The 27866-nt window shown below is 38.2% G+C and overlaps 1 protein-coding gene across 2 annotated transcripts in view; it reads left to right on the top strand.

Moving 5' to 3' along the window:
- Positions 1-23670, top strand: part of LARP7 (La ribonucleoprotein 7, transcriptional regulator) — a 38329-nt gene extending 14659 nt beyond the window's left edge. For both annotated transcript variants that reach the window (XM_065404950.1, XM_065404949.1), the window contains 7 exons: positions 770-1144; positions 3595-3730; positions 8874-9031; positions 9930-10048; positions 13080-13239; positions 16092-16183; positions 23274-23670. In XM_065404950.1, the coding sequence (XP_065261022.1) occupies positions 770-1144; positions 3595-3730; positions 8874-9031; positions 9930-10048; positions 13080-13239; positions 16092-16183; positions 23274-23354 (1121 nt within the window). In that variant the 3' untranslated portion in view covers positions 23355-23670. The remainder of the gene's footprint in view (positions 1-769; positions 1145-3594; positions 3731-8873; positions 9032-9929; positions 10049-13079; positions 13240-16091; positions 16184-23273) is intronic.
- The last annotated feature ends 4196 nt before the right edge of the window (positions 23671-27866 follow it).

The raw sequence follows: 27866 nt of genomic DNA, 5'->3' as shown, positions 1-27866 counted from the left end.
GAAGGTGCCGCTTCTACTTCAGGATCTGACTGTGCTGCTTCTCAGTAGTGTTCCCAGCCCATGCCAGTCTGGAAGCAAATAAACAGTACTGGGTATCAGACCTAATTTTCCACTTTATAATACAGATAATCTCCCTATTAAGTAATTTGGCAGGCATGTAGTTTTTGGTATATACAAATTGTGATAGATTCAGTGAATTCATAAAAGCAGTTCTGACATTTTCCCAGTATCTACCAAAGGTTGTGTCCCCCAATAGACCTCATAATTTAAATCAGCCAGCTTTCCTATTTACTTGTCCATCCTGACTCAGTAAGGACCCTTTTCTTTCCTGCCAACCTCCAAAAGCAGCCAGTTCCAGGGAATGTTGTAATCACATACAAATCGTGAGGAAGAACAGGACTTTACCCCCAACCCTTTCAGGCACTCTTGATTCTCTCTGCTAACTCAACAGAGAGCATTCTAGGAAACCTCTTCTCAACCTTCACTTACAAGACCATGGCCTCACTCTATATTGGGAGATTCTAGCAAAACCCCCTCTATAGTTTTCTCATCTTCCTAAAATAACTAGTAAAGCCCTCTGGGACCATCTTTTGCCTCTTTCCAGTAATTGCAAAGAAGTCAACTTTCCCAGGAGCTGAAAACTCTCTGATCTCTTCACATGAGGGCATGTTGTGCTACCTCTATGCAGTTAGGCTCGCTGATCTAGTCTAAGCTTTAATCAGGAATGCTAATTGACAAAGTTTTAAATGTGTTGTTTTGCTTTATACAGAAGAGAAGAAGAAGAAAAAGAAGAAAAAATCCAAAATGAAGAAAGAAAGCAGCTTACAGTCAGCTGCAGAAATGAAAGAATCAAACATGGACACTACTGCAGATCAAATAAGCAAGTCAAAGAGACACAGGACAACATCTGAGTGCTTGGAAATGGAAGTATCTGGAGTCCATAGGCAACCTTCTAAGAAAGAGAGAAAAAAATGGGATAGAACAGAAAGCCCAGAGTTAACTGAGGAAAGTAGGCTAGGGAAGAGAAAAAGAAGCAACTCTGGAGATGTAGAGGCATTAGGTGCAAAAGTCAAGAAAACTGCTCAAAAAGATGATGTTCATTCTGTAAAAGAAGAAACGGCAGAAGCTCAAAAGGATTCCAAAGGTAAAAATATTATTGAATTTTGTACCTTTTGTATTTTCTTTTGGCTGCATAGAAGCAAAATTAACTAAAGATGGATTTTCGCAATCTTCCAGAGATAATGAAAGGTGGGTTTGCAGAAGAGGAAGAAGTGGGAATGGGGGAAAGAGATTTGGGAACCAAAATAGAATTTCCTTCTCAGTGTTAGAAATCTCATTGTTAGGGTGTACGTTAAGGCGAATCAGTTCCTGAAAACCCACTTCCTTATGGAAAGGTGGAATTTTGGGCGAGTTAGTACTTGGTGGCAGACAAGTGAAGGAGTAGGGAGCCCAGTAGGAGTCAAGGCTAGAGAAGAGCAGGGTTCCATGAAAGGAGGAGGGAGTGAAAGAGTTGTGCATAGAGGGAGGAGGGGGATACACGCTCCTGGCTTTGGGAGGGATGGCCTCGGGTTACTAGGCCTAGTACTTGGACTAGTGTGTATTGGGTAAATTTATGTGCTAAGGAGAGTGATAATGGATTCAGACATTGGACACCAATTACTTTTTATCAAAAGGACTTTAATCTTTTGAAGCATTCATTAGTGGTATTTGGGCCAATAGCTGGCAGATACATGAGGGTTCAGAGAATGAGTTGAGGAATATGTAGAGTTGGATATCATTGCCACAGAAATGTTGTCAAGTTTAAAGCTAGCACTGAGACATTCCAGAGAGATGAGCAGAGACACTAGATAAGGTTTGATGCTCTCATCAGAAATGAATATGGTTTACAGGGAAGGCTCAAGTCAGACCTGGTATGGGCAGCTGGAACGCCATTGAAATTAGGTGTAGATTTAAAAACTCAAGACTATGCTGAAAGGCCCCATATAAAAACCTAGATGGGTAGGATTAAAAGCAGAAAAGGAATGTGTTGGAGACACTTTTTCTTTTCTACTGGAAATAAGAAAGATACAGCAACACAAGATATTAAAGGCTATGTCAAAATTACATGTGAAGATAAGGATCCATGGTTAGAAGCTAAAAGTAAATAGCTAGTCACCTGGGACTACAGCAATCTTAGTTTGGGGAAAAGGTTGATATCCACAGATCCAAAAGTTTGTGTTGAGAAAACAACTTTTTTCAGAACAAAAATCATAAAATCCTAGAAATGTAGGGCTGGCAGGGACCTTTTGAGGTCATTGAGTCCGCATACTGAGGCAGCCAAGTCTATATAAAATGGGAGAGGGGAAAGGATTGTGGTTCGCAAGTGAGGACTAGTTAGCTGAGGGTTTCAGCAGAAGGAGAGTGATAAGATCACTTTTGATCGGGGTAGTCAATTATTTTTTGTCAAGGTCCAAATTTCTTGGCCAATGTATAGTCAAGGTCCAGACTCCAGAAAAAATAACAATAATGATAATAAATAAGTAAATAGATTTTGGGGTCCATTCAACAGCATCTGGCAGTCCAGATTTGTCCTGGAGTCTGCCTATTGACTACCCCTGATTTTGATTTTGACAGGGAATAGTTTATGGGAAATAGAATAGTGCAGCGGTTCTCAAACTGTGGGTCGGAACCCCAAAGTGGGTCGAGACCCCATTTTAATGGGGTCACCAGGGCTGGCTTAGACTTGCTGTGGCCCAAGGCCAGAGCCAAAGCCTGAAGCCCACCGCCCTGGGGCCAAAGCTGAAGCCCAAGCCCCACTACCTGGGGCCGAAGCCCAAGGATTTCAGCGTGGTGGTGCTCAAGTTACAGGGTTAGGCTCAGGCTTTGTCTTTGGCCCCCCACCAAGTGGTGATGGGGATTGGGCTTTGGTTCAGGCTTCAGTCCCCCCTCTTGGGGTTGTGTAGTAATTTTTGTTGTGAGAAGCGGCTCGCGGTGCAATGAAGTTTGAGAACCACTGGAATAGTGGCTCATGCTACTGATGAGGGGGGAAAAGTAGGGAGACAGCAACTATTGTTGGAAATCCATTAATGAGTTTCTCTTATTCACATAGCTGGAGATGGTTTTGATGTGAACTAGAAGGGGTGTGGAGAGGAAAAGAATACTGGAGTATAGGTGGCTTAAGGGAGAATTAAGAATCTAAGATGAAGGAAGCAATGGAGTACAATATCTTTTCAGCTTTGTAAAGGATAAACCAGTGCTCAGTGGAGAAAGGAGTGAAGGGTTGGGAATGAAACAAAGTAGAGAGTGAATAATAGTCTAAAACAGGCACCATTGCATTCTGCATTGTTTTTCATGTTGGTTGACAGAGACAGTTTGTACTAGTCTGTACTTTTTAAAATATACTGTGGAAATAAATTAGAAGAGACCTCCCTACATTTCACTGTGATATTAGTAGGAAAAATTCAAACTGAAAAAGATGATCATAAATGTTGTCACAGCAGTGCTTCTTATAGCAATGTAAATGAAGGAACATGCCATTTCAATTATGTTTATCACTTTAAATATGATCTGTCCAAGTCATGTCCAATTATCTTTCTTTTGGTGTTTTTCATTTAGAAGTTAATACAGAAGAGGAGAAAGAGGGTGATAAGAAAGACACATCTCTTTCAAAATCAAAAAGGAAGCATAAGAAAAAGCACAAAGAAAGGCACAAGATGGGAGAGGAGGTCATTCCATTGAGAGTACTCTCAAAGTATGTTATGACATCAACTAATATGTTTATAGCATTCAGAGTAGTTTTTTTTGGTGCTGATTGAATATACCATACCATTCAAAAAGAGAGCAATGGTATTAACCCGCTTGCACTGTAGGGCAGTAGTGTTTTTTCCCCCCCTCCTAATTAGTTAGCTGCTGTAAGCTCTCAGTCAACATTAGTTCAAGTTAATGTCACTGCATTAATATATCAGATGGATTTCTTATTTGAGAACTTGTCAAAATTTGTTTTAAGACTGCTGTTTTAGGAGTACTAATGGGGAAAATATTGTTTCCACCATATGGTGGGATGTTAGCTATATTTCAGATAATGAAAAATACACAGAACCCTGCTGTCTTTGTGGCAAATAACTTCAATCTCTTAAAGAAAATAAGTGCAAAAGTAAAATGTTCACAGCATATCCCCACAATTAGGTTCATTATGGAAGCTTCTTAAGCCTAATCTTTAAGAATCTGTCATTGACCACTGTTGGATACTGAAATAAATGAAACTCTGGTCTGTACTTTGATGGCATTATACAGTTTGCATAAGGCACACAGGTCTGCTTTTTCTTCATGTAAACTCAGGAGTAAATTACACCAGTGTTACACCCTTCAGCTTGGTGGTGTTTGAATTTACAACAATGTAAGAAAGATATGGACCGTGTTTTTTCCTTCCTATTAAAGGAATTGAAGTGCCGAGATAGGTTGAAAGCATTTTATTTGAATGCTTTCCTTTAAAATAAATGTTCAGGATTGAACTTCAGACTTTCAGTTAATTCTCTCAACAATTTAAATATGTTTTTTGCACCTATTTTCCAATTAATGAAAACTTAGCTTCAGTTATGATTTTACTATCCATGCTTTTACTATCCATGCAGACTGTGGTGTCAGTCATGGCACAAAATCTGCTAAAAAGTCCCTTTTCTCTTGTGCAATCCCAGGATGTGTGTAGGTAAAATATTTTAAGTGTTTGTTTGGAAACCATATTATGATTTAAAAGGCAGAACAAGCTATGTAGCTTATCTTGTAACTAGCAATAAGTTGAGTCTTGAGTGGTAAGTATTTATGGGATAAAAGTGTTAGTAGCTGTGTTGCCAGGTCCTTTGAATTTAATGGGATTCCTTCAAAAAGGATACTTTTAAAGAGTTGTGGATATAACTATGTTGTACTTTCTTAGATCCTTCCAAGATCAAAATTTGAATTGTTCATGATTCTCTACAAGTGAACAGACCAAATTAAGCCCCAGAAACAGAAGTTTATAAGGAGAATCTTTTACATCCGTTTAAACTGTTATATAGTAACCCAAATTTAAATGCTTTCATGTTTTGACATAATGGTAGACGTGAATGTGCATGCTTCTTTACGCCAACATGCCACTGTTAACTGTGTGACATTTTCAAATAAAATATAAAAATATAACTGTCCAATAAAATCACAAGTTTTATAGTTTTGCATACTTTATTAAATATTGCCAAACTGAAATTACATATTGAATACAATGCATCTTTTGATATTTATCTGAGAGCATCTAATATGTCCAGTATTAGATTGCCATTTCCTCTAATATCTATTTGTATGTCTTACAGTCCATCACCATTGCTAAAGTGCAATTCCAGCTTTTACACAACAGAGTTGCATATTAGCAACAGTAGTGGCCTGCAGTTAAGATATATAACAACAAAGTTTAAACATTTTACAAGAGATATTTACAGCGAACTTTTAGATAACAAAACAGATTCAAATTAAAAAAATATATATATTTTTTGTTGTTGCATCATGTAGTCCTGTATGTAGCTGGGTAAAACTTATCTTAAAAAAGGTTGCCATTTATTTAAAAGTAAAATAAAAAAAACTCTATACTATAAGTATTTCATATAAAAATTGCTGTTCTCCTTGATAATAGACAGTAGTATAGAAAATGTAAATTGAGTAGTTTATTTATTTACATTCCTTCTAATACTCTTAATACCAACATCTCATTGGATTTAAAAACAGCTATCTGTTGCTCTGTGTGTTGTATGCTACCTGAAAAATACAAAAATAGGTATAAAAGCCAAAAATACAGTACTATCAAATACAAACACAACAAACTATCAAACACAAACAACATTCCAACTTGGGGCCCTCCAGATAATCACAGTGTACTTTTAACCAGTGTACTTAAAACAGCATTTTCTGCTGTGTAATTGATCTGTAAATGAGCAATTAGGATTCACCACAACTAAAACATGGAAGCACTTACTTTTTCAAGCATCCAGCAAGTACTTCCATGTTAAAGTAGAGGGGGTCCTTTACAACAAAGACTAACTATTTTTGCATGGGGGGGAGGAGGGGAGGAAGTAAATCCAGGAGTGCATAGCTGTTATGAAAAGAGAGAAAATAACCCTGTATATAGGGATGCATTAGTGCTGTGGAGAAAAACAGTATTGACTGCCCCCTTCCCCCAGAGAATTTCATATTTATGTCATGATGCCAGTCTAAGCCATGGATTCTGTCCAAGTGCTACTTACCTCATATGGGCAGGATTTCTCCCTTAAGAGTATTTTTGTGTAATTCATATCTACAATGCATGGAATGTTTTTGCTACAGATTAATTACAATTCTGTAAGTCTTTAGTCCTCTTAGGTTTCCACATCAAATGTTTTCTGTGGAAATGGGAATTTTTTCAGTGTAGATGTTCTGCAGTTGAAAATCAGGTTTCACCATCACTAAAACATGGAAGCACTTACTTTATCAGGAGCAAAGCAAGTACTTCCACATTAAAGTAGTGGGGGTCCTTTAAGCTGAGGCTGCAAACTTCTGTTATGCCTCTTTTTTCTGTAAAATATAACTACATATAAGAATTTGTTAAAATATATATAGCATGCACATTCAGAGTATTTTCTAATAGAGTAATATATATAATATAAAATGTAATCTTTAGGCAGCATTTTTGTTGTGAAAAATCTGAAGTTTGAAGTACAACAATAATAAGGGTTGATATTTTAAAGGACAGACTCGCTAGCATTTGTTACTTTTTGCACATTTTAGTTTGCTTTCTGAGCGGTGATCAGTCTTATTTTCTAGAAGTGTCATAAATTCAAGACACTAGGATCCACCACCACTGAAACATGGAAGCACTTACTTTTTCTAGGCAGCAGGTACCCCCATGTTAAAGCAAAGGGGGTCCTTTAAAAGTTGTCATAAATACCTCACTTGTAATAATCATTAATATTAATTACAATAACATACATAATAGTTAAACATGATTTCTTATTTTTCCTCTTCTTGTGTTTTATTTCCTTTTATGGGTCAACAAATCCTCTGACACAAGAGCAGAGGCAAGGTTCCTGTTTTTCCATATGGATATTCCAGGACTGAGATCAGGATTCACCTCTACTAAAACATGGAAGCACTTACTTTTTATAGTCACAGAAAGCACCTCCATGTTAAAGTAGAAGGGGTCCACATAAACCAGTACTTTGCAGTGTCTGCTATCCTTTTCCACCAGTTCAGTACACCTGCTGCACAAAATATAACACAAGAATATTACATTTCTATTCATTATTGCATAGTAGAAATGCTTCAGAAGAACATTATAAACATTGAATTACTTGCCTGGCTCATTCCCCATGGTGTGCTCTTCCTTTTCAGTCTAGTTAACAGGGAGTGCCTCCTCAGGCTCTTATTTATACCATACCTTACTACAGAGTGGTTGTTGCCTTTTTATCTCAAAGAATCATTACATGGCTCTTTTGTTATTTTAATGTCTTTGCTCTGTGAGAACGTATGATCCTGGGTGAGCTAGATGCTTTTTTGAAGTATACAGTTGTCAATGTTAACAGCTAAAACCATTACCACAAGATATCCTCCTCTTTAAAAATCCCCTATCAGCTTGTTTGATAGCACAGATTAGGGTAACAATGAGTCGTTCTCACAGTGGCACTATAGGCATTGTGTTTCTATGGAGCAAAGCTCTAGCTGTTTGCAGAAACATCTCCATGTTAAATGTATGTAAATATATAAATTGCTTCCATGCAGTGTGGATTTTTTTAAAACTCTAATGCATTTGAATAGTAAGGAATGTTCTTATCTCTATAAGGTTTTTTTTTGGGGGGGGGTGAGTTTAACCAGTTGTTGGTTTTTAATCAGTGAATTTTCTAGAGAAAATGACTGATTTTTTTAATGTAGTAAAACTAAAGAGGGCTCAGTGAACTAATCAGTCCTGAATTAGTGTCTGTGCTCTGTAATTCCAGTTCCAAATAATATATGTCTGATTTACCAAAGCATTCAGAATGCCAAATGTATTACATCTTCAGAAAGCAATCTCTCTTAATTTGTTAGTAATTTTGTTCTCCTGTTAGGAGACCATTTATTTAGACCATTTAGTAGATAAAACAAAGTGGTAATTTAGTCAGATAACCATCAGACCCTAGACGGCTATATAAAAAGATGGGGAGGCCAGTAAGCACAACAGGGGAGAGCCTCAGCTGGCATATATTGCCAAAGCTCCAATTTACGCCAACTGAGCATCTGCCCCCTGATGTCAGCTATGGTTTGTATTTTATTTGCAAGTCATTTTGACCATGTCACCCATTGCAGCCTATCCCCACTCTCATTTGCTATCAAGATGTTGACTGTCACCTCTAATCAATCCATGATGCTACCCTCTGTTGCCCGCTTGCTAATTTTTCAAACAAGCACTCTTGTGCTTTTTCCATACTGTGCTTTGCACTTGGGAGGAACTCCCCATAAACATCTTCAAAGCTACCTCATTATCCTCCTTCAAAACCCTCCTCAATACTTGTCTTTTTCATGATGCCTACAAAAATTTGATAAGTTAGACTGTTGGTGTACTGGGACCACTGCCTATCATGCTGACCAATATTGTCTTGTTCTCTTGTGCTACCTCATCTGTCTCTCTCTGTTGTCTCTTGTCTTATACTAAGATTACATTTTTGGCGGCAGGGACTGTCTTTTTGTTCTGTTTGTACGGCACCTAGCACAATGGGGTTCTGGTCCATGACTAGGGCTCCCAGATTCTGCAGTAATACAAATAATAGCATCATAATTTTGTCTTCATGTTAGTAATGGCTTTTTTAAGTTTAATTATCTTTGCACAAGTATTGACATTTTTATTCCTAAATCTTTGTCTTACGTAGGAGTGAATGGATGGATCTGAAGCAAGAATATTTGGCCCTTCAAAAAGCCAGCATGGCTTCCTTAAAGAAAACAATGTCCCAAATCAAATCTGAGTGTCTGGAGAAGATGGAAACAGATAGTGGTGTACAAAAGTGTCCTCAAACAAAAAATGTCAAATGTAAAGGTTGTTCTGATCTTTATGTTGTGTGTTTTATGATGGGTTGTTGTTTTTTTAAATGCAGTTGGTGGTCATTAGAGTTTGGTATTCGAATAGAACTGGAAAATAGATCTATATCAAAATAGTTCCACAGTGTACTAACTTCTCTGAATGGAAAAGGCAGAGTGAAATAAGGCTTTTACAACACTTCATATTAAAGGAACTTTTGAGACGTTTAGTTTAATTTAATGATAATATTTCATAGTAAACCAACTACCAAGTCTTGCGGTATTTTCCATTCTGGGCCTGTCTACACAAGCAGTGCGTCCGTGTTAGTCAGAACCATGTTTCAACTCAGTTCTTGACAGTACCGTGCTAGCAATGTTTCTGTGGTCAGTGTAAATGGGGTAAACAGTGTTCCAGAAAGTGCCTTACTCTGTTACTGGGTTGCACTGGATCCCCTGAACTTCTGTCCACAAACTTCTAGCCTAGGAGCGCTAAACCTTTTTCAGCACTCTTCAAGATCATTCCAGAATTTGAGGTGCAAAGATCCTTACAACTAACAGGGTGTTAATTTAAGTATTCTTACCATAGGTTGTGTTTAAAACTGCAAAAGGACTTAGGCCTTTTGTTTAGGAGGGATTTCTAATTGATTCATTCATTATGCCATCTCCTGGTATTGTCACTTTGGTTTTATCTTTTGAAATACTAGTTTCTGCCATCAATATCCATATATATATATAAATTGATCCCAACTAACAATAAAGTATATCTCCATTGCAGCCGTGTTTGGTATTCACTGTATGAAAGCCACCACAAGATTTATTGCATTGTTTGTGTGATTTTTGTGGTTCTCTTGTGTTTGTCAAGGTAATACGTGTGAAGCTTCATTATGCTCTTTTCCTCTTCAAATTAACAGCCACCAATGAAGATTCTGGCCCCCCTGAGAAAGCTAACACAATGGGACCACAGTTTGTGAGTGGAGTAATTGTGAAGATCATTAGCACCGAACCCCTACCAGGCAGGAAACACATCAAGGTAATGCCTTTGTAACCTCAGGGCAGCTGTTATCCTTTCCCCTTATACCATCCTGAAAATGATTGAATACCATTTAAACTAGTCCTATTGAATTTCTATCCGGCAACTAGCTGTATACATATTTCTGAATAGTACCCATTAATGGAAGATTTCATTAAAGCAGAACCAGGTTGAGAGAACCTATTTCAAAACCAACAATAATAAAAGCTTTGAGCAGAGAAAAGAGCTCTTCCAGAGAAGTCAAGTTTACCATAAAAATAAGTTTTATAAAACAGATTTACTTTTTACTGGGGGTGAGTCATTTTCTCCCTCTATCACCAGCCCTGACTGCTCCACCCTTGCAATTTAGGTATGACAAACATCAGTTGAATTCTGTATTGTTAAGAAAACAAACAAAATAACTATTTAAGTTACTGGTAAGCTGTTGTTACTTTATATAAAGGCAAAATGGATGATAATTGCTTAATATAGATTAATCTCTATCAAAATAATATACAGTGCCAGTAATTTTTTACTGAACCTTTTTTTACTTAATAAGGTTTGTTTATCTAATAGGAACTTGAGGCCAATAAAGTGCTCCCTGAATGAGAGTGATAAAATATTTCCCTAAGTGACTCACAATTATTCCAAAAATACCATTTATGTTACATATGGTTATATGTAATTTGATAAATGAAATAACATGTAACTGTTACTTATTTTTGTGCTTGTCAAATTGGTTTTTTTGGCCTTAGTTTACACGAAACTTAATATAAATTTGCAGCGCTGTGAGGTGATAGAAGACCAACATTCTTTTTTATTATTTGCAACTTGCAGCTTCTTATGTATTTTTGGTTCAGATAAGAAAGAATAAATAGAGACATGAACTTGTGCCTGTTTGGGGAAACACAGAAACTGAGTTTCTATGGTCATTTTCATCACTTGCCCCTAATTTAAATACGAAACATCCATTTCAGAAGCCCCCGGCACAGTAATATGTGAAGTATTAGCGTATGCTGGTTCTTTTGCATAGATGGGGCCCTGAATTAGTATATGGACTGAATCAGTTCTTTTATGACACTTAAATCAGAAGGTTTAATACTTGAATGCTTTTCAAACAGTAAACATTATGTTATATTAGCAATATTGGAATGAATACTCTGTAGATCATTTAAGGCAATGAGAGAACTATTTCAGACCTATTCTTGCAAAGACTTGTGCAATTGCTTAAGTTTACAATCCTGTGAATAATACAATTGAAGTCAGGGTGGCTAATCATAAGTATCTAAACTTCAGCATGTGCGTACATTTTTGGAAGATCGGGGCCATATCTCTCTTACTGAAAACAAATTGGTGATATGCTTTCAACTGAATCAGTCTTATCTATTTAGGTATTTATAAGCAGCTATCTAAGAGCCAAGAGACATTAATGAGAGAATGTCTGACCTCCTCCCTCCCCCTCACTCATCACTTGTAATATCTAGGCGCTATTCAGCGTTTGTCTGCATTTACATGTTTTATTGTGTCAGGGGTTTGTGTTACAACATGATGTAATATAGTCAAGGGGATAACAAAGTTTTGATCTTGTTTGTGTGGATGAAATCAAACTGTGTTAGAGTCTCTGGTATTTTCAGATATGTAAATCAAATTACTTGCCTGATTTGCATCAGTCTTAAAAAAATAAATGATCTGACCTGTGACCAAGCATGAAAATTCTCAGGAGAAAAGAAAGGACTGTGAAAATATGAATTATAATAGAAAGTCACTCCCCATCTTAACTATGGAGTCACAACCATGACTAGAGAATAAACAGGGCAGACATAACATTTTACAAAATGTTACACAAAAATATTACGATGTTTTGGCTTACTTTAGGAAATTATGAAAATATTTTGTTGCTGGTCTGGTCACCTCTCTGTTGTAAGTCTAGGTTTCACAATACATTCTTGACAGATAAGTGCAAAATACCTTTTGCTGGCTTATTGCATATATTTTAAATGTAACATTATTGCTTAAACATTTCAATTCTGATTACCAAAATGTTATTTCATGCTACTGAGTGGAGGCGCTTTTCAGAGATCAACCAATAAGCAAATATTCCTGTAAAATTAATTTTGGTAATCTGCGTAATTTTCTGTGGAAATGTTATGTGGGAATACCAAACTTAGGGGTGAAAAGGTTTTGTTTGGACCACACATGGTCTTGTCAACCTAAGTGCTGGGGGGGGGTTAAGATTCAGCCTTGCAGCTGGAGGGTTAAAAGTAGTGCCTTCTTTCATTTTTTCTATGCCTTCTTGCATAGAAACATTTTTACTTGCAGTACCTGCTGTGAATGAAATTGACTAGGAATGCGTGATCCCAGTTAATTTCCCTCACAGCAAGTTTCACAGGTAAAGTATTTGATTGAAAGAGTGTGTGTGACTCTTCCTTCTTCAGCTGCTGGTGTCAGTTTTCAGGCAGAGATCATTTGGTATAGGAGAAAAGGAACTCCAGTATCCACTGTAGTGTGCCATGTACTGATTTCCTAACTTCTTTACCGTTCTTGAGCTTTTTCTTTTCATTCTCCACAGTCCTAACCTTAAATAAAATATTTAGGTGTGGAAGTAAATATATTTTTGTTGGACTAACATATGAAATGGAAATACTATTGCATTATATAATTATTGTTCTGCTGTCATCCCTCCTAATGACTGTAAAGAACATCAACAACGGTTAGCTGTTGAGTGGATTCATAATAGATATAGCCTGGGCTTGGGTTCTTGGGACACATGCAACTCTGAGGTAAATTATATAACCTCAATCTAGTAAACGTTGACTATTCATAGATTTTCTTCTGAAAACTCAATAAATGTTAGCCAGAAATTATTTGACATCAGATTCGTTTATTAATGTAATAAAGTTCCACTTTCACCTCCTTGTAACTGACTTTAGAGAATATTTCCCAAGCCATTGCTCCTTTGTATGCACCTTGGATTTTCAAAGGACAGTATTTGAAAATACTGCAGTTTATTTTTGTTCTGGCTAACTTGTCTGAGTTCTCTTTTGTGCCACAGGATGTTCTAGCAATAATAGCTGATGTTGCTTATGTTGACATGCTGGAAGGAGATACAGAGTGTCATGTTCGGTTTAAAACTCCTGAAGATGCACAGGTTGTAATGAAAGCACATAAAGAAATTCAGATTAAAAACAACTGGAAACTTGAGGTCCTAACTGGTAAGATGTTTATTAAAATATATGCATGAGAGACAGCTCCTAGGAACTAAGAGCAGGACTGTTGCTGCATTTTAACTTTATTGCTGATATTCAGTTAAGATACTTTTCTGCATCATGTATAAATTACAGAATCAATATTTTGGTTTTATATCATTATTTCTTCTTGTCGCTATTCTCCCTTTTCTACAAAAACTATAGCGTCAAAACCTCAAGCATACTATGTCACTTTTTCTTTGTCAAAATGTGTTGGTATTTTAAATTGGTTGTCTTAACCAGGCCACATAATTTTATTCTTACAAGAGTGGTCATTTGACTTTACATAACTTCATCTGGCAGATCACTTTTTGGTTTCAGTGACAATGGACAGTTGTCACTGCAGTGAACCATATTCCTATTCCACTTTTCAGCCTCATAATTACAATGTGACGGTGAAAGGCAAGTGGGTGTCTCTAGGACATTTGGAATAATGAATTTTATGGAAATTTATGACTAGACTAGCTGATGACTATACAGGTATAGTTAAAGTGATAAAACTGTCTTAGTTTGGATGCAGTTATACTGGTATAAAGATGTAGTATAGCATATTGCCGCTAGCGAAGTGGAGCGCCTTTATTCTGGTATAACTGTGTCCTCACTAGGGCTTTTACCAGTATAACTCTGGCCTTGTCTACAGATGGAGTTATTCCAGTATAGCTATTCTGCTTTAAATTCACACTCTACCTTAATCTGAAATAATTTTAATATGTAGGCAAGCTCTTTGTCAGTGATTTAAAAAAAAAAAACACCCACCTAATCTACATAGTTAGACCAGTAAAACTTTGAAGTGTAGACCAGCCTCTAGATAAAACCCAAAATGACTAAAGAACAGAACAAAAGGAAATAGAAACCATGCACCTACAATAATTAAGCCTGCACCAAATAAAGGGCAGGTCTGTAAATATAAATATTTTACTGAAACTGGTTTATTTTACCACAGACCAATAATGGATCCTCAAACTGTGGCCTTGATCTGGCATTTTGATCTGCATAGGTGCAGCAGTCCACCCAGTGGATCACAATGCAGGATCAGGGAACAGGGACTTACTATCATTGTTAATAGAGCCTCAACCTGCCTTATAGTGATAGGTCAAGGAGCTCAATCCGTTTATCTTAACGAAGAGATGGTTAAGGGGTGACTTGATTACAGTCTGTAAGTATCTACATGGGGGAACAAACCTTTAATAATGGGCTCTTCTGTCTAGCAGAGAGAGGTATAACACTATCCAGTGTCTGAAAGTTGAAGTGAGACAAATTCAGACAGGAGCGTAATTAACGGTTGGAACAATTTACCCAGGGTCATGGTTGGTTCTCCATCACTGACCATTTTAAAATCAAGATTGGATGTTTTTCTAAAAGATATACTGTAGTAATTATTTTGGGGAAGGTCTATGGCCTGGGTTATACAGGAGGTCAGACTAAATGATCACAATGGTTCCTTCTGGCCTTGGAATCTGGCTGTGTCTACACTACCACTTTAGCGCTAAAACTTGAGTTGTTCAGGGGTGTGAAAAAACTCCTCCCGAGCGACAAAAGTTTTAGCGCTGAAAAGTGCCAGTGTAGACAGCGCTTTTCCTGTCGATAAAGCTAGCACCCCTCATTCGGGGTGGTTATTTTTTTATCACCGGGAGAGCTCTCCCCCGGCAATAAAGCATGACTACACTGCCCACGTCACAGCACGGCCGCGCTGTAACATGGGCAGTGTAGACATACCCTCAGGGTATATCCACGCTTAAACCGCTATACCGACACAACTGCAGCTGTACCACTGTAGTGCTTCAGTGTAGACATTACCTACGCTTCCCGTCAGCGTAGGTAATCCACCTCTATGGGAGGCTGTAGTTAGGTCGACGGAAGAATGCTTGCATCAATCTAGCATTGTGTACATCGGGGTTAAGTCGGCATAGCTATGTCTCTCGGGACTGTGGATTTTGCACACCCTTGAGAGGCATAGCTAGGCCCATGTAAGTTCCCAGAGTAGACCAGACCTAAGAGCCATAATGTAAGCATTTATTTGTCATGTTAATTCTTAAGCAGAGTTCTGTTGGAAGTTTGTGATCTACTGAATGCAGCAATATTTCATTTTGAGATGAAGCTTTGCCTTTAAACCGTTCCAGTTCTGAGATCCAAAGACAATCTGAAGAAATACAGCATTTACTTTTCAAGTTATAATATTACTATTCTTTATTTTTACTCTCTATTTAGCCTTCAGTATTTTAACATTGTCAAGTAAGACTAGAGTGTTACAGTTGGGGTTGATGGACCTTGGCTTTGCAGGGGACTCTTACTTTACCATAGATCCCTTTCTGGGTTTGTAGTGCTCTCCAAGTCATTGTTTAGGTTTTTGTTTTTTTTTTTAAATCAGCTCATTGAAATGAAAATAAGTAACTTTTAACCATCAAAAAATTTCCCAGACATGACCTCAAAACAAAGATGATTTTGGGAGGGGGGCAAATTTCCTCTCTGCTTTTTTCCCCTGTGCCTTCCTCCCCCACATAAAAATATTCTTTCAGATTAACACAAAGTCAGTGATTGAAGATTTATATGTATGCCTAATGTTGTATTTAAAACTACTTTTATTGAAATGAGCTTCCATTTTAAAATGTTTTCCTCCTCTCATAATGAAAAGGGATTAACCTGTTCTTACACAGAAGTTCCTTCCTTGCTGAGAACTGAAGTGCCAGGTTTCATCCACAAATATTGTTCACATGATTATACATATTAAAATAAGTTGACCTGGCCATGACAGATAAAATGCTGCGTTCTTTATATTGGATAACCTTATTAATGCACTATCACTTCATGTGTATGTCAAGGTGATCATGAACAGCGGTACTGGCAGAAAATTTTGGTGGACAGACAAGCTAAACTTAACCAACCTAGAGAAAAGAAGCGAGGCACAGAGAAGGTAAAATAAGTTTGAATAGTGGATTGTCTGGATTTATATTTATTTTTGTGTAACAGTGATTGAAATGTGATTTCTGTGATCAAAAGCATGGGTGAAAGGGAAATATCTGTATTTTTCCTCAACTTCGTGAGCTTCCGCTCCACTTTCGTCTCTTATCTTATCCTGATGACTTGGCAGTAGATTTTACAGTCAAATGCTTCAGCAACGTAGGGAGCACTTGGTTACTGCAGGGTCCAGTTGCTACATGTAGAAAATAAAAATGAATGATTTGCCCACCTAGACACTGGTGTTCTGAAGCAGTCACTGCTAATGAGTTTTGTGTTTGCATGTAGTTAAAGAATTCTGATTTCTGGTTCTAAGAGGTAAGACAGCTTTACATTTAATGGAATAAATTGATTGGTCTGAATAGTATTTTAAAGCTGCAAAACAATGCATTTCAAATGGAATTTAAAAGGATTTATGTGCTGTTCCATGATAAAGTTAAGGGGTCTGATTATACTAGTATTGCCAACTCCTGTGATTTTTATCACGAGTCTTTCAATATTTGGTGTTTTCCTTAAACCTCTAGCTCAGGGGTAGGCAACCTTTCAGAAGTGGTGTGCCGAGTCTTCATTTAGTCACTCTAATTTAAGGTTTCGCGTGCCAGTAATAAATTTTAACATTTTTAGAAGGTCTCTTTCTATAAGTCTATAATATATACCTAAACTATTGTTGTATGTAAAGTAAATAAGGGTTTTAAAATGTTTAAGAAGCTTCATTTAAAATTAAATTAAAATGCAGAGCCCCTCAGATCGGTGGCCAGGACCCAGGCAGTGAGAGTGCCACTGAAAATCATCTCGCGTGCTGCTAGGGTGACCAGACAGCAAGTGTGAAAAATCGGGACAGGGGGTAATAGGATCTAATATAAGAAAAAGACCCAAAAATCGGGGCTGTCCCTATAAAATCGGGACATCTGGTCACCCTACGTGCCGCCTTCGGCACACATGCCATAGGTTGCCTACCCCTGCTCTAGCTCATGGTGTCAGGCAATTACATGAGAATCTCGGCTTTTATTTAAAAGCAAGTAAGCTCACAGCCCTCATGGTTGCGGAGAAAAGCTTGTAAACATGAACCCTTAAAGTCTCAAAAACCAGATGGTAAAAAAAAAAATCAATTTTTTTTTTAAATTATTATTATTATTTGGAGCGTGACTCATGATTGAACAGTTTGGATTGCATACACGGTGTTGGAGACCAGAGCATGAGGAACACTCCCTGCTACATCTGTGCTCTTGTGTGTGCACAAACTTGCACGTTTACTATCTATGGATGAGATTCTGTGCTACACCAGAACTTACAGCCCAAGAGGGTGTTGGGGGAGGGGCAGGGGGTTCAGAACCCTAACAGTTCTAGACTGCTGAGGGCCAGAATGGTCCCAATGGAACCTAGGCTCTGCCCATAATCGCTATTCTTGCATAGCCCCCTAGTGTAGACACAGCATCTGCTGACAGGAGGACTTCTGTCAGCATAGTAATACAGTACCATCTTCCTGAACGATATTAGCTATGCTTACAGAAGCCCTCTTCTGTCGGCATAGCTGCGTCTGTGTTGGGGGTTTTGCCAGCACAGGTATATAGCCCAGGGCTGTCTAAGGCCAGGTCTACTCTACAAGCTTCTGCCACCATACAGTATTGCCAACCCCAAATGTTGAAAACTCATGAGTCAGGCTCACCAAAAATAATGAGATTATGAAAAAATAATAGGTTTGGTCTTCTTTTTATTTGTCTTCTGCTTTTTGAGCCTTTAGGGTGCACTGGGGTCACATTTTGAAACTTTCTCCACAGCCAGAAGGGCTAGAAACTTACTTTTTCTTTAAGAATGAAGGCTGAAATCATCACATATCCACTTGACTCCTTTTTAGGAAAACAGTGATTATTCACCCCTTCTTGTCAACTATTGAGAATAGGCCTCTTCCATCTTAACTGAATTGACTCGTTAGCACTGTGACCCCCCCCCCACTTAGTAAGGCAACTCCCATCTTTTCATGTGCTATAATATTCTGCTTACTGTATTTTTCACTCCATGCACCTGATGAAGTGGGTTTTAGCCCACAAAAGCTTATGCACAAATAAATTTGTTAGTCTCTAAGGTGCCACAAGAACGCCTCATTGTCATTTTTTAGTGATTATCATGAGAGTTGGCAACACTGTGATCTGGCAGAGGTGGGAAGAATTGTGATCCTCGAGTGACATAGCTGTGCTGACATCAGCCTAACTGTGTGTAGACACAGTTATACTGGCAAAATTTTACTTTTGCTGGTATAGTTTATTTCGCTTGCAGAAGCCGGTATAAGTTGTACCGGCAAAAGTTGAATCCATACTAGGAGTGCTTTGCTGCTATAGTATAATAGTATAACTATACCAGAGAAGCGCTCCTAGTGTAAACCTGGGCTAAGTTGCTGCCCAGAATCTTTGTAGAACTGTGCACCTAAAATTCTCCTCCCACCCTGTTGCCACCCCTTAAGCCACTGTTTGTTAAGGGGTTCTTAGAAAACAGTTTGTAGCTGTCATTTTCAGTTCCTGCCCTGGGGAATTTCTCCTTTGCCTAGATCTGGGGCTTTTAGAGTCCCTTTACACCACTCTGTCCCCTTTACCTTGTGTACAAGGGCTGGAGAAGGGGTGAGAATCTCACCTTACATCTTATTGCCTTGATCACCGTATATCCACTGCAAGTAAGGTCTTCTGTTTGAATTTTAAAATAACCCTTTTGTTTTCATCTGTAAAACTGGAAAATCATCTGGTTTTCTTGACCAGTCTGTTTCCCAGTTGCATATATAGATGAAAAGGAAAAAATCTTGTATGGCTGCATTGCTGCTTCCTTCTTCAGGTAAAAATGCTATTAGCAGTATTTTTTACATATAATATTATAATATTTCATATAATTACTGAATGTTCTCTGAGCTCTCACATAGGTAAAGCTACCATACAGGGATTTGTTGTTGCCATTTTTGAGTAAATGATGGATTTTAATTTTTTTTTTTTTTAAATCAAGGGTTTGATTTCCCCCCCCCCCCCCCCCCCCCCGCCTCCCAAAGGTTCCATTGACTTCAGCTGGGGTTGTGGAAACTCAGCACCCAAGTTTCTAGCGCTTCTTGTTGTGAAGATAGTACAGTATTTGCTGTGCAAATTGATGTAAGGTAGCCTGTAATGTGTAACTCATCTAGGCTTGCAAAAATAAACTCTCAGTTCTGCCTAACAATAGCAGCAGCAAAAGGTGCAAACTCTCACTCCTCCCCCTCTCCCATCACCTTTCAACCCAGAGAGGTGTTAGCTTCAAAGCCTAGTCAGGTCTATTTAAATGCTAACATTAGTAAGCAAGGCTTTTTGAGAGGAATGATTAACGGAAGTCAAATAACTTTAACTCTTTCACTGCTCTTTGATAGTCTGTGTTCCAACTGCAATTTCAACAACTCTAATATCTGTTTTTTGCCCTGCTCATCAATGTTCATTTATAACTGTCAAACCTTTGTTAAAGATCCTTCAGAATTAGTTATGTTTTTTTCTTTAAAGTCACAATTTAGGAAAGCAAGAAAATTATTGTAATAAAAACTTTCATAATTAAGGCTGTACAGTTCACGAAGACATTACAGTTTAAGAACTAATATTGGGAATGGGCAACAGGGGATGGATCACTCGATTACCTGCTCTGTTTATTCCCTCTGGGTTCCTGGCATTGGCTACTGCCGGAAGACAGGATACTGGGCTAGATGGACTTTTGATCTGACCCAGTATGGCCGTTCATATGTTCTTAGCATTAAAGGGATTTAAAATCCTATTTATTTTGTAATTTACAAGTACAAAATTAGTCTTTGAAGATGTTTGTAAAGCACTTTACAGATAAGTGTTAAACATGAATCTTATATAAAAATACATGCACTTTATATAGTCTGAATAGAATCATAATTCTAGTTGGAAACTCGTCTGTCATAATTTAAAATGATCTTCCAATTATATGAATGAATCTGAGGGTGACACATTGAATGCTGAAGGTCAGGATATATTGAAAAGAGTATCTGTCAGACTTACCTGGTACTTGGCTCTTCTCTAAAGAATTAGGCATCGTTTTTGTTCACTCTACGCTCCAGCTTGGGCTCTGCCTAAATTAAATAAATGTGCACCAGTGCAATGTTTGAGCACCGATGTACAGTGGGGCTTACAAAGCACTACCATCAATTCAGAACAGGGCTGTGTGCTCGTGGTTTCTACTGCGGTACAAGCATTTGGTGCAAGCACAACAGTGTGCGCACGCACAATTGGTTTAGTTTAACAATTTTATATTCATATAAGCAATATAGGTGCAACTTTAATTATAGGTAAGGCTTTACAGTGGTGCTCCATAGTTAGCTGTACCGGTGTAAGCCCTGCTGTATAACTGCATCAATGTAGTTAAAGTGGTGCAAATTTCCCTAGTATAGGCTGGGCTTTATTCACAAGAACATCTGTCTTCCTACACACTTTCTACCTAGACTTGAAGGAAATTGAGGTACTTTTGTCTGTTCCTTGTTTCTTTGCATTTGCTCTGCTTCCTTTACTATATTTCATCCGATATATCTGCTATAACATGCATCTGGCTTGTGTTCTGGAGGATAGTGAGGGTGCCATGGAGTGAGTCTATACTTCTGCTATTGCGGTACACAGGGCCTATCTACACGCAGACTTGCACAGGTTTAGTTAAATCAATGCATGCCCCAGTATGGACACTAAATGGCATATATCAATTTTGACTCAATATCCTCCAGAACACAAGCAAGATGTCATGTTTGTGTGGACAAGACCACAGTTTTTTAAAGTTGGTGATTTAAGATAATTGATAAGATTCTGTGTCTTTAGTTAAATCTCAGCAGAACTTGTCATCTGTCTTTGTAGATTTATTAAGGCCCTAAAGGTGTACAGTGTATATATGTAAGATTACATTGTTTGTTTGTTTTTTAAAGTAAGTTTATTGGGAAAAAACAAAAAACAGTTGCATAGATGTGAGTCACCATGGATCCAGTGATGGCAGAAATTTCCTTAAATTCTCACTTTTGTTTAAAATAGACTTTTGTGGTATCCCATTTAATTTCTTCAGATTGGGGACAAAAAAGCTGAATCTGCAAGTTGTTAACTAGTAGTGAGGTTTGCTTCCCACGAGGGTAACATATGAGCATTTTTGCATTTCGTATTACTTTGGACTGAGAGCTTTTCCCAGCTATTGTTCTTAATCTCCAAGGAGTGAGGGGAGGTTTGCTGTTGCCATGTGAGTTATGTGGTGTGTGCTGTGATAAGAGAGAGGGGTTGAAAGTATATGAGTAGAAATGGAAGAAAATTTGCAGCTCACATGTTAGTTGTGGTTTGAAAAATTGAGGACCGCTCTTGGACTGGCCTAATATTTTGAGCCTGTGTCGAAGAAGAAAGAGGGCCCTCTGGTCAGCGACTGGACAGTGGACGATAGAATTCTTTTGTAGTGGGAGAGTTCCCTGTGGCAAAACAATATCCAATTTTTTTTGTTTGTTTTTTTGTTTTGTTTAAAGATTCCAAGTTCTCCCAATGTCTTTATGGTGAGTTCTGTGTGCTGCTGTGCAAGAGACTAGGTGTTGATTTCCTGGCTAGGCTATCCAGGGCTGGGAGTGCGGAGGATATAGCATGCTTGATCTGTAGGGGAGCCACTGCCTCACGTTCATTACTCTGCATCAACTCTTGTGGCTCAGCTACAAATGAAGGTAGAGCTCCAACAATGGCTCTGTCTATCCTCCCTCTGCAAAGGTGGTAAATAAGTTGCCATGACAGAGAGCCTTAAGGTTAGGGGAACAGGGTTAGGGGAAAGGTGCAAGGCCCTCTGGTCAACGATGCAAATAGTTGTTAGGCAGGTCTTCTGTTAATGCCAGTAAAAACGGGACTTCTTCCCTTGGAATGTTCATTTTTATTATTATACTATATAGCTCAGTGGTTTGAGCATTGGCCTGCTAAACCCAGGGTTGTGAGTTCAATCCTTGAGGGGGCCACTTAGGGATCTGGGGCAAAATCAGTACTTGGTCCTGCTAGTGAAGGCAGGGGGCTGGACTCGATGACCTTTCAAGGTCCCTTCCAGTTCTAGGAGATGGGATATCTCCATTTATTTATTTATTTATTTATTTATTTATTTATAATGTAATATCCTTTTTAAAATTATTCAGGCAGCCTTGGATTTTGAGGTTTCTTTGATTCAGTTTTTTTAAAAGCTATAAATGCTTATTTCTAAAATGTACCATCAAGTCAAATTGAAGGGTTGAGAGAAATTGTCAGTAATACCACAATTTAACATTTATAATTTCATACGCCTTACAAATATTAACTAATCCTCAGTACCCTGATAAGATAGGGGCAATCTCCATTTTACAGATAAGGAAACTGAAACACAGAGAGGTCATTGATAGAGCTGGCATTTGAACTCAGGATTCCTAGGCCCAAGCTCATTCCTGTGGCCAATACTGTTTACATTCAGATGAGTAGTCATTAGGTTTGCAATACATAATGCATTGTTTTCCCAATCTAGAGGATGGGCCTCCTTCTGGATTTCAGTCTTTTGTCTCTCCAGAAACTGACTCTAGAAAATGACATAGCATTCCTGACAAATTTATTTCTTTAAGGTTTGATCCTGCTATAGTTAAGTAAGTAAGAGCTTGAAGCCGCAAAGAACTAGTCCATTTAAAAATGGCTATGAAGGTTGTGTTTGAGGTCTTTGGGTTGTGTGTGTTTAACTATCAGTTCCCTCCCTCCCTTCCCCCACGTTTGATGGGACACTGGGATGGAATGTTAAAGACACTAATCTGTCCAGAGATTAAGGGAAAACTTTGTGCTATTTGTGTACTTTTTGATGGTTCCTATATGCTACTGAGCAAAATAATATCAGGAGCCACTTCATTTTTGGTATCAAGAGAACTATGCTCTGTACAGATTGGTTCAGTTGTTCGAAGATTAGTTATCTTCTGTGAGACCTGCTAGCATGATTATGACTTTGATATAAACCTGTAATCTGAATGCAGTTTTTCTTTCACCTTTACTTCAATGTTATGTTTTTTTTTGTTTTTTTTGTAGCTGATTGCCAAAGCTGAAAGAATGAGACTTGCAAAGACACAAGAGACAAGTAAACATATCCGCTTCTCTGAAGATGACTGACCTAAAATTGATTTTATTCTGTAAAAGGATATTTAAAATAGTCACTGGATATTTTAATGAAACCATAAACTGTTCTTATGAAGAAGTCAAAACCAGTCCATTTGCTTCATAATTCTTCAGTGTGCAATTTTATTCTAAATTCCATTTTTAAATATGCTGAGTGTTTGCTGCTCCTGAGCCTGTAGGTAAAGCTTTCTGGGAAAACGTATCAAACAAGGTCTTGCTTTGTTTTACATTTAGTTTTACTTCTAATGAATTTTTGTATATTGCAGTTTTATAAACTGAATTATAGAAAAGAACAAATAAAATGTTTTAGAAATTGACAATATTAATTTGACTTTTGTTTTAAAAAGCTCAGCAAAGAGTAATGTGAATAATAAAGCTAATTTATGTTAAATAAATTGAGGTCTCTGCTTCCTCCATCAAACTGTGGAGGAAAAAAGTAGAAAGATTGAAATTATAGTAAACACAGGATAGATAATTTATCTAAAATCATATTTAAATACTTTAGGGCTGTCAGAATATTGGAGTGTCACAGAGGTAGTGGGCAGGCTGAAAAGAAACCTACTGAATATGCCAAAAATTAACTTAACACCTCCTTCCTTAAAAAGATCTTCTTTGGAACAAGTTTTGCAAGCATATCTGTGAGGAAGGTAAATAAGAAAACATTTACATTTGTTGTTTGAGAATTCTAGTCTCAATAAGTAACTCCTATTTATAGCTAAAAGTGTATATATTATGCAATTTATGTGTTAAAGATACAATCTAGTGCACTTGAATATTTCACATTGCATTGTAGGTTGACAGTATGAAATATTTTATAGCATAATTTTATTTCTACAGCTTGAGCTGTGGGTTTCAGTTTTGGACAGAATAATGGTTAAACATATGAATGATCAGCCCTAGTCTTTGAAGTTCTCTCTCCATTAATGTAAAGAGAATTTACACTTTTGTTTGTGCTTTATTGTTTGTGTCTGATTGCAGAGCAAATAAGACAGTAACTCGTTGATCTACAAAATGTGAACACTGCTAGTTACAATCAGAAGGGTGAACAACTTGTTTTAAAAATAGAGGTACATTCCTAAAATATCAGCATAATCTATTTAAATAAACTAAGTCAGTGAAATGCATTGATTTTCTGTGCCCAGAGATTGTGTTGCTGGCAAATTACAGGAGCAGTGTAGGTGTTTGTACTAGCCACACACACTGTGCTGGTGATATCAGTATATTTCTACTGTATGTAGCAATGATCATTCATGGTGCAACACCGAGCCACACAATTCTGCCATTATTGACAGCCAGTGTTACACAGTCATGGAGAGGAGGGAACCAAATAAGAGAGAAGCCTGGGGAAAATACTAGAAAAGGAGGCAACATTAGAGAATTTAGAATTTACCAATCTGGGGGTGGGATCAGACTGTTTCAGAGAGGAATGAAGCAGAGCAATAGGAGCAAGGAAGGTTTCCTGAACATAGAATTCCACAATTTGCTTTCTCATTGCGTGCTTGTTCCTGTGGCGGCCCCTCCGGTGTGTGGCCCACTTGCTCCAGGAACAGTGCTGGCCTGGTAGGCTCAGGCAACTGTTCATTTGCACAAGCTTCTGTCCTTTGCTCCCACACCATTCAGCTCAGCCACAAGAGTGAGTACATGCCTCAGAGCCAGCAGTGGATGTGACCACACCCCAAGCAGTATTTAGATGTAGCTATCTGTGGAAGGAAGGGGAATAAGTGGGTAGAGTGGAGAGGGAGCAAAAATTAGGAGATCGAACTAGATTTAAAATAGTGACCAAAAATATGCAGGAAAAAATACAAGATAAGTGAAAAATTGAGACTAGAGAGAGAAAATGGACAGAAAGAAGAGAACATGACTAGTGGTTTGAGGCTATTGCACAAGGGGATATAAGGAGATGTGCTAAGAACCACTGTGTTTTAAATCCTCCTCACACAAAATCAAATTAGCCTCTGAGTTTCACCAATATTTGGAAGTTCTCTTATTTGCAGCTTTCAGACTATTAAAAATCCTAACAAACATATAAAATGTTTAATTTTCTGCCTGGTAAGACATTTCATTATAAAGCAGGGTTATTCTTTTCTTTCACTGAACCTTCCATGTTTTGCACAGGGCTGAGATGGCAATGGTCTGTAAAATAAATCATGTACCCATCTTTAGTGCCACTGATTTTTTTTTTTTTTTTACAAATGGAACCTTCCCTACCCCTTAGTTCCTCTCCATGTTTACATTAGCGCTTAAACAAGGAGAAGTGTTTTTCCATTTTCTTTATTTAAAGTCCTGTTTAGATATATCATATGCCCTTGTTGAGCTCCTAGCCCCATTGAAATCAATGTCAAAACTCCCATTGACATTGACTTCAGTGGGGGTTGGGGGTGGTGTTAGGATTCCATCACATGCTCTTTCTGAAGAAATAAACAGGAATTTTGCCACTGACTACAAATGGACCAGAGCTCATATGCACAGACCAAGTATGCTCTTCCATGGGAAGAATAGATGTAAGTTTGTCAGAATGGCTTACATATTTTTTTTTAAGGTTAAATTTTATAATAGTTTCTCCGTTTGTTCTTGTGCCTTGCCACTGCAATAAGAGGATTCTGTCTGTTGGAGATGTATTTAGCAAGACTATCCCAAAACAGAGATGTAGCCCTCCTTTCACCTTTTTGTCTTTCCAAAGGAGTGTACTGTCTAACTCCTACCGGGAATCTCTACCCAAGGTTGTATTGGTTTTTTGGTGGAGAATATTACCATCTGGAACTTCCATGTTCTTACACAATGCCTTTTATTATTTAGAATAATCTGTTCATGGCTCAGCCACAAATGGGGCAACTTTAAATTGCGGGGGCCAGTCCATTTTTCAAAAATAATACAACTTGACTCAGAAAAAGAGATGTCACTGATGCCTCATGCTGCAAAGTAATCCTTGATCTTTGGTTATTTCACATATTTTGTTGCGTCGCCCATCTCCTAGAGCAGTGGTCTCCAAACTTTTTTGATCATGCACCCCTATCAGTAAAAATTTTTTGAGCACGTGCCCCCTACCGCGCCGAAGCAAAAAAAAAAAAAAAAAAAAAACTCGGACTCCCGCCCGAACTGCCGAAGCACCCCCAAGGATCCTCACGCACCCCACTTTGGAGACCACTGTCCTAGAGTATCTACTTTTTATAAGAACATAGTTATTCCATGTTGTGCCTGGAGCAGTCTTTAATTGAAGCAGCTCTTAGTTCATGACCTCAGTAGGCTTAGGAACTTGAAACATGTTCAGTACCAGCAGCATGTTTTTAATGCGGTTACGTTTTTTACCTCCGTCTCCTTTTACGGGTCCTTTACAAGGCAGAAATAGGACAGTAAGTATGAGTTAAGTGAGGCCACTGGGCACTATCAAATATAAATGTTAATAATCTCTTGGTTCTTTACTCAGAAATAATTAAAGGATGGTAAAAATATGAGTTATCCAACTATGAAACAATTGGATAGTCTTGAAATTAAGAGCTTGGATCTTGGAGTCTCTGATGCCTTATGGAGGATTTCTTACAAGCCATCTTCTCTAGCTACCAATCCCTTTCAGACAGAGCAGACTCAACAGACTTCAGCATGGAGGGGGTTTTCCAGCTACACCACTTGTGCCTGGGGAACATACTTTTTCAGAAGGCTTCCCTGTCTCCTGAGCTGTTCAAGCCTCCCACGTCCAGACTCCTAGGCACTGTCTGGGGATGCTTTGGAGGCATAGTGGAAAAGGGCCTGCACACAAAGCAATTCTTTGCAGAGTAGCCTTCTCCCTAACAAAGATGGTTAATCGTGTTTATTAAAGTAGTGCCTAGAGATCAACCAAGATTAGGGCCCCATGGTGCTGGACTCTGCACAAACACAGAGCAATAGGCAGTCCCTGCCTCAAAGAGCTCACATTCTAAATAGACAAGATAGACAAAGTATAGGGAAAGGAGTAGAACAGGCAGAGCAGAGCAATCACTCTGATGGCAAAAACCAGCATGTTCGTTTTGCAATTTCTTTGTGGGATGGCGGAGGTATGTGGAGTGATGCTGAGGTTGAGATTGGAAGGGGGCGTTAGAGCAAACAGGTAATCGGCAGAGGGGAAAGTCCAGTCAAAACTGTAGAATATACTATCCATGTCTGTTGGTCTCTGCATAAGCTGCTTCTGCAGCTGCTCTGCTGGCCTCAGTCTCTGGTTGGGGCCTTTCAGCAGTTTCTTTCCTCTCTGGACACATGGCAGGGGGAGGGGAGGCACTACATGTGTCCTAGTGGCCCCTAGAGGTGGGGGGTGTACTCAAACCTACCTGAGGCAGGAAATTTGGGATAGGAAGCACAGCTTTGTTGTCAAATCTGCCATTACTGTTCAGATTTGAAAAACCCTATGAGCTGAATAAGTTTTTCAAAAACGCACTCCTGACTTATGCTAAGTAAATGTAATGTTTGCTCTTGCGGATTAAGGTCAGGGCTCTGAAGGGAGGCATTCTCATCATATCTAGTCCTTCAGACACCTAT

The sequence above is a fragment of the Emys orbicularis genome, chromosome 5 (assembly GCF_028017835.1).
Source record: "Emys orbicularis isolate rEmyOrb1 chromosome 5, rEmyOrb1.hap1, whole genome shotgun sequence".
In the NCBI taxonomy this organism is placed as follows: Eukaryota; Metazoa; Chordata; order Testudines; family Emydidae; genus Emys; species Emys orbicularis.
Note: the sequence above shows the minus strand (reverse complement) of the source record. Positions and strands in the feature narration are given on the sequence as shown.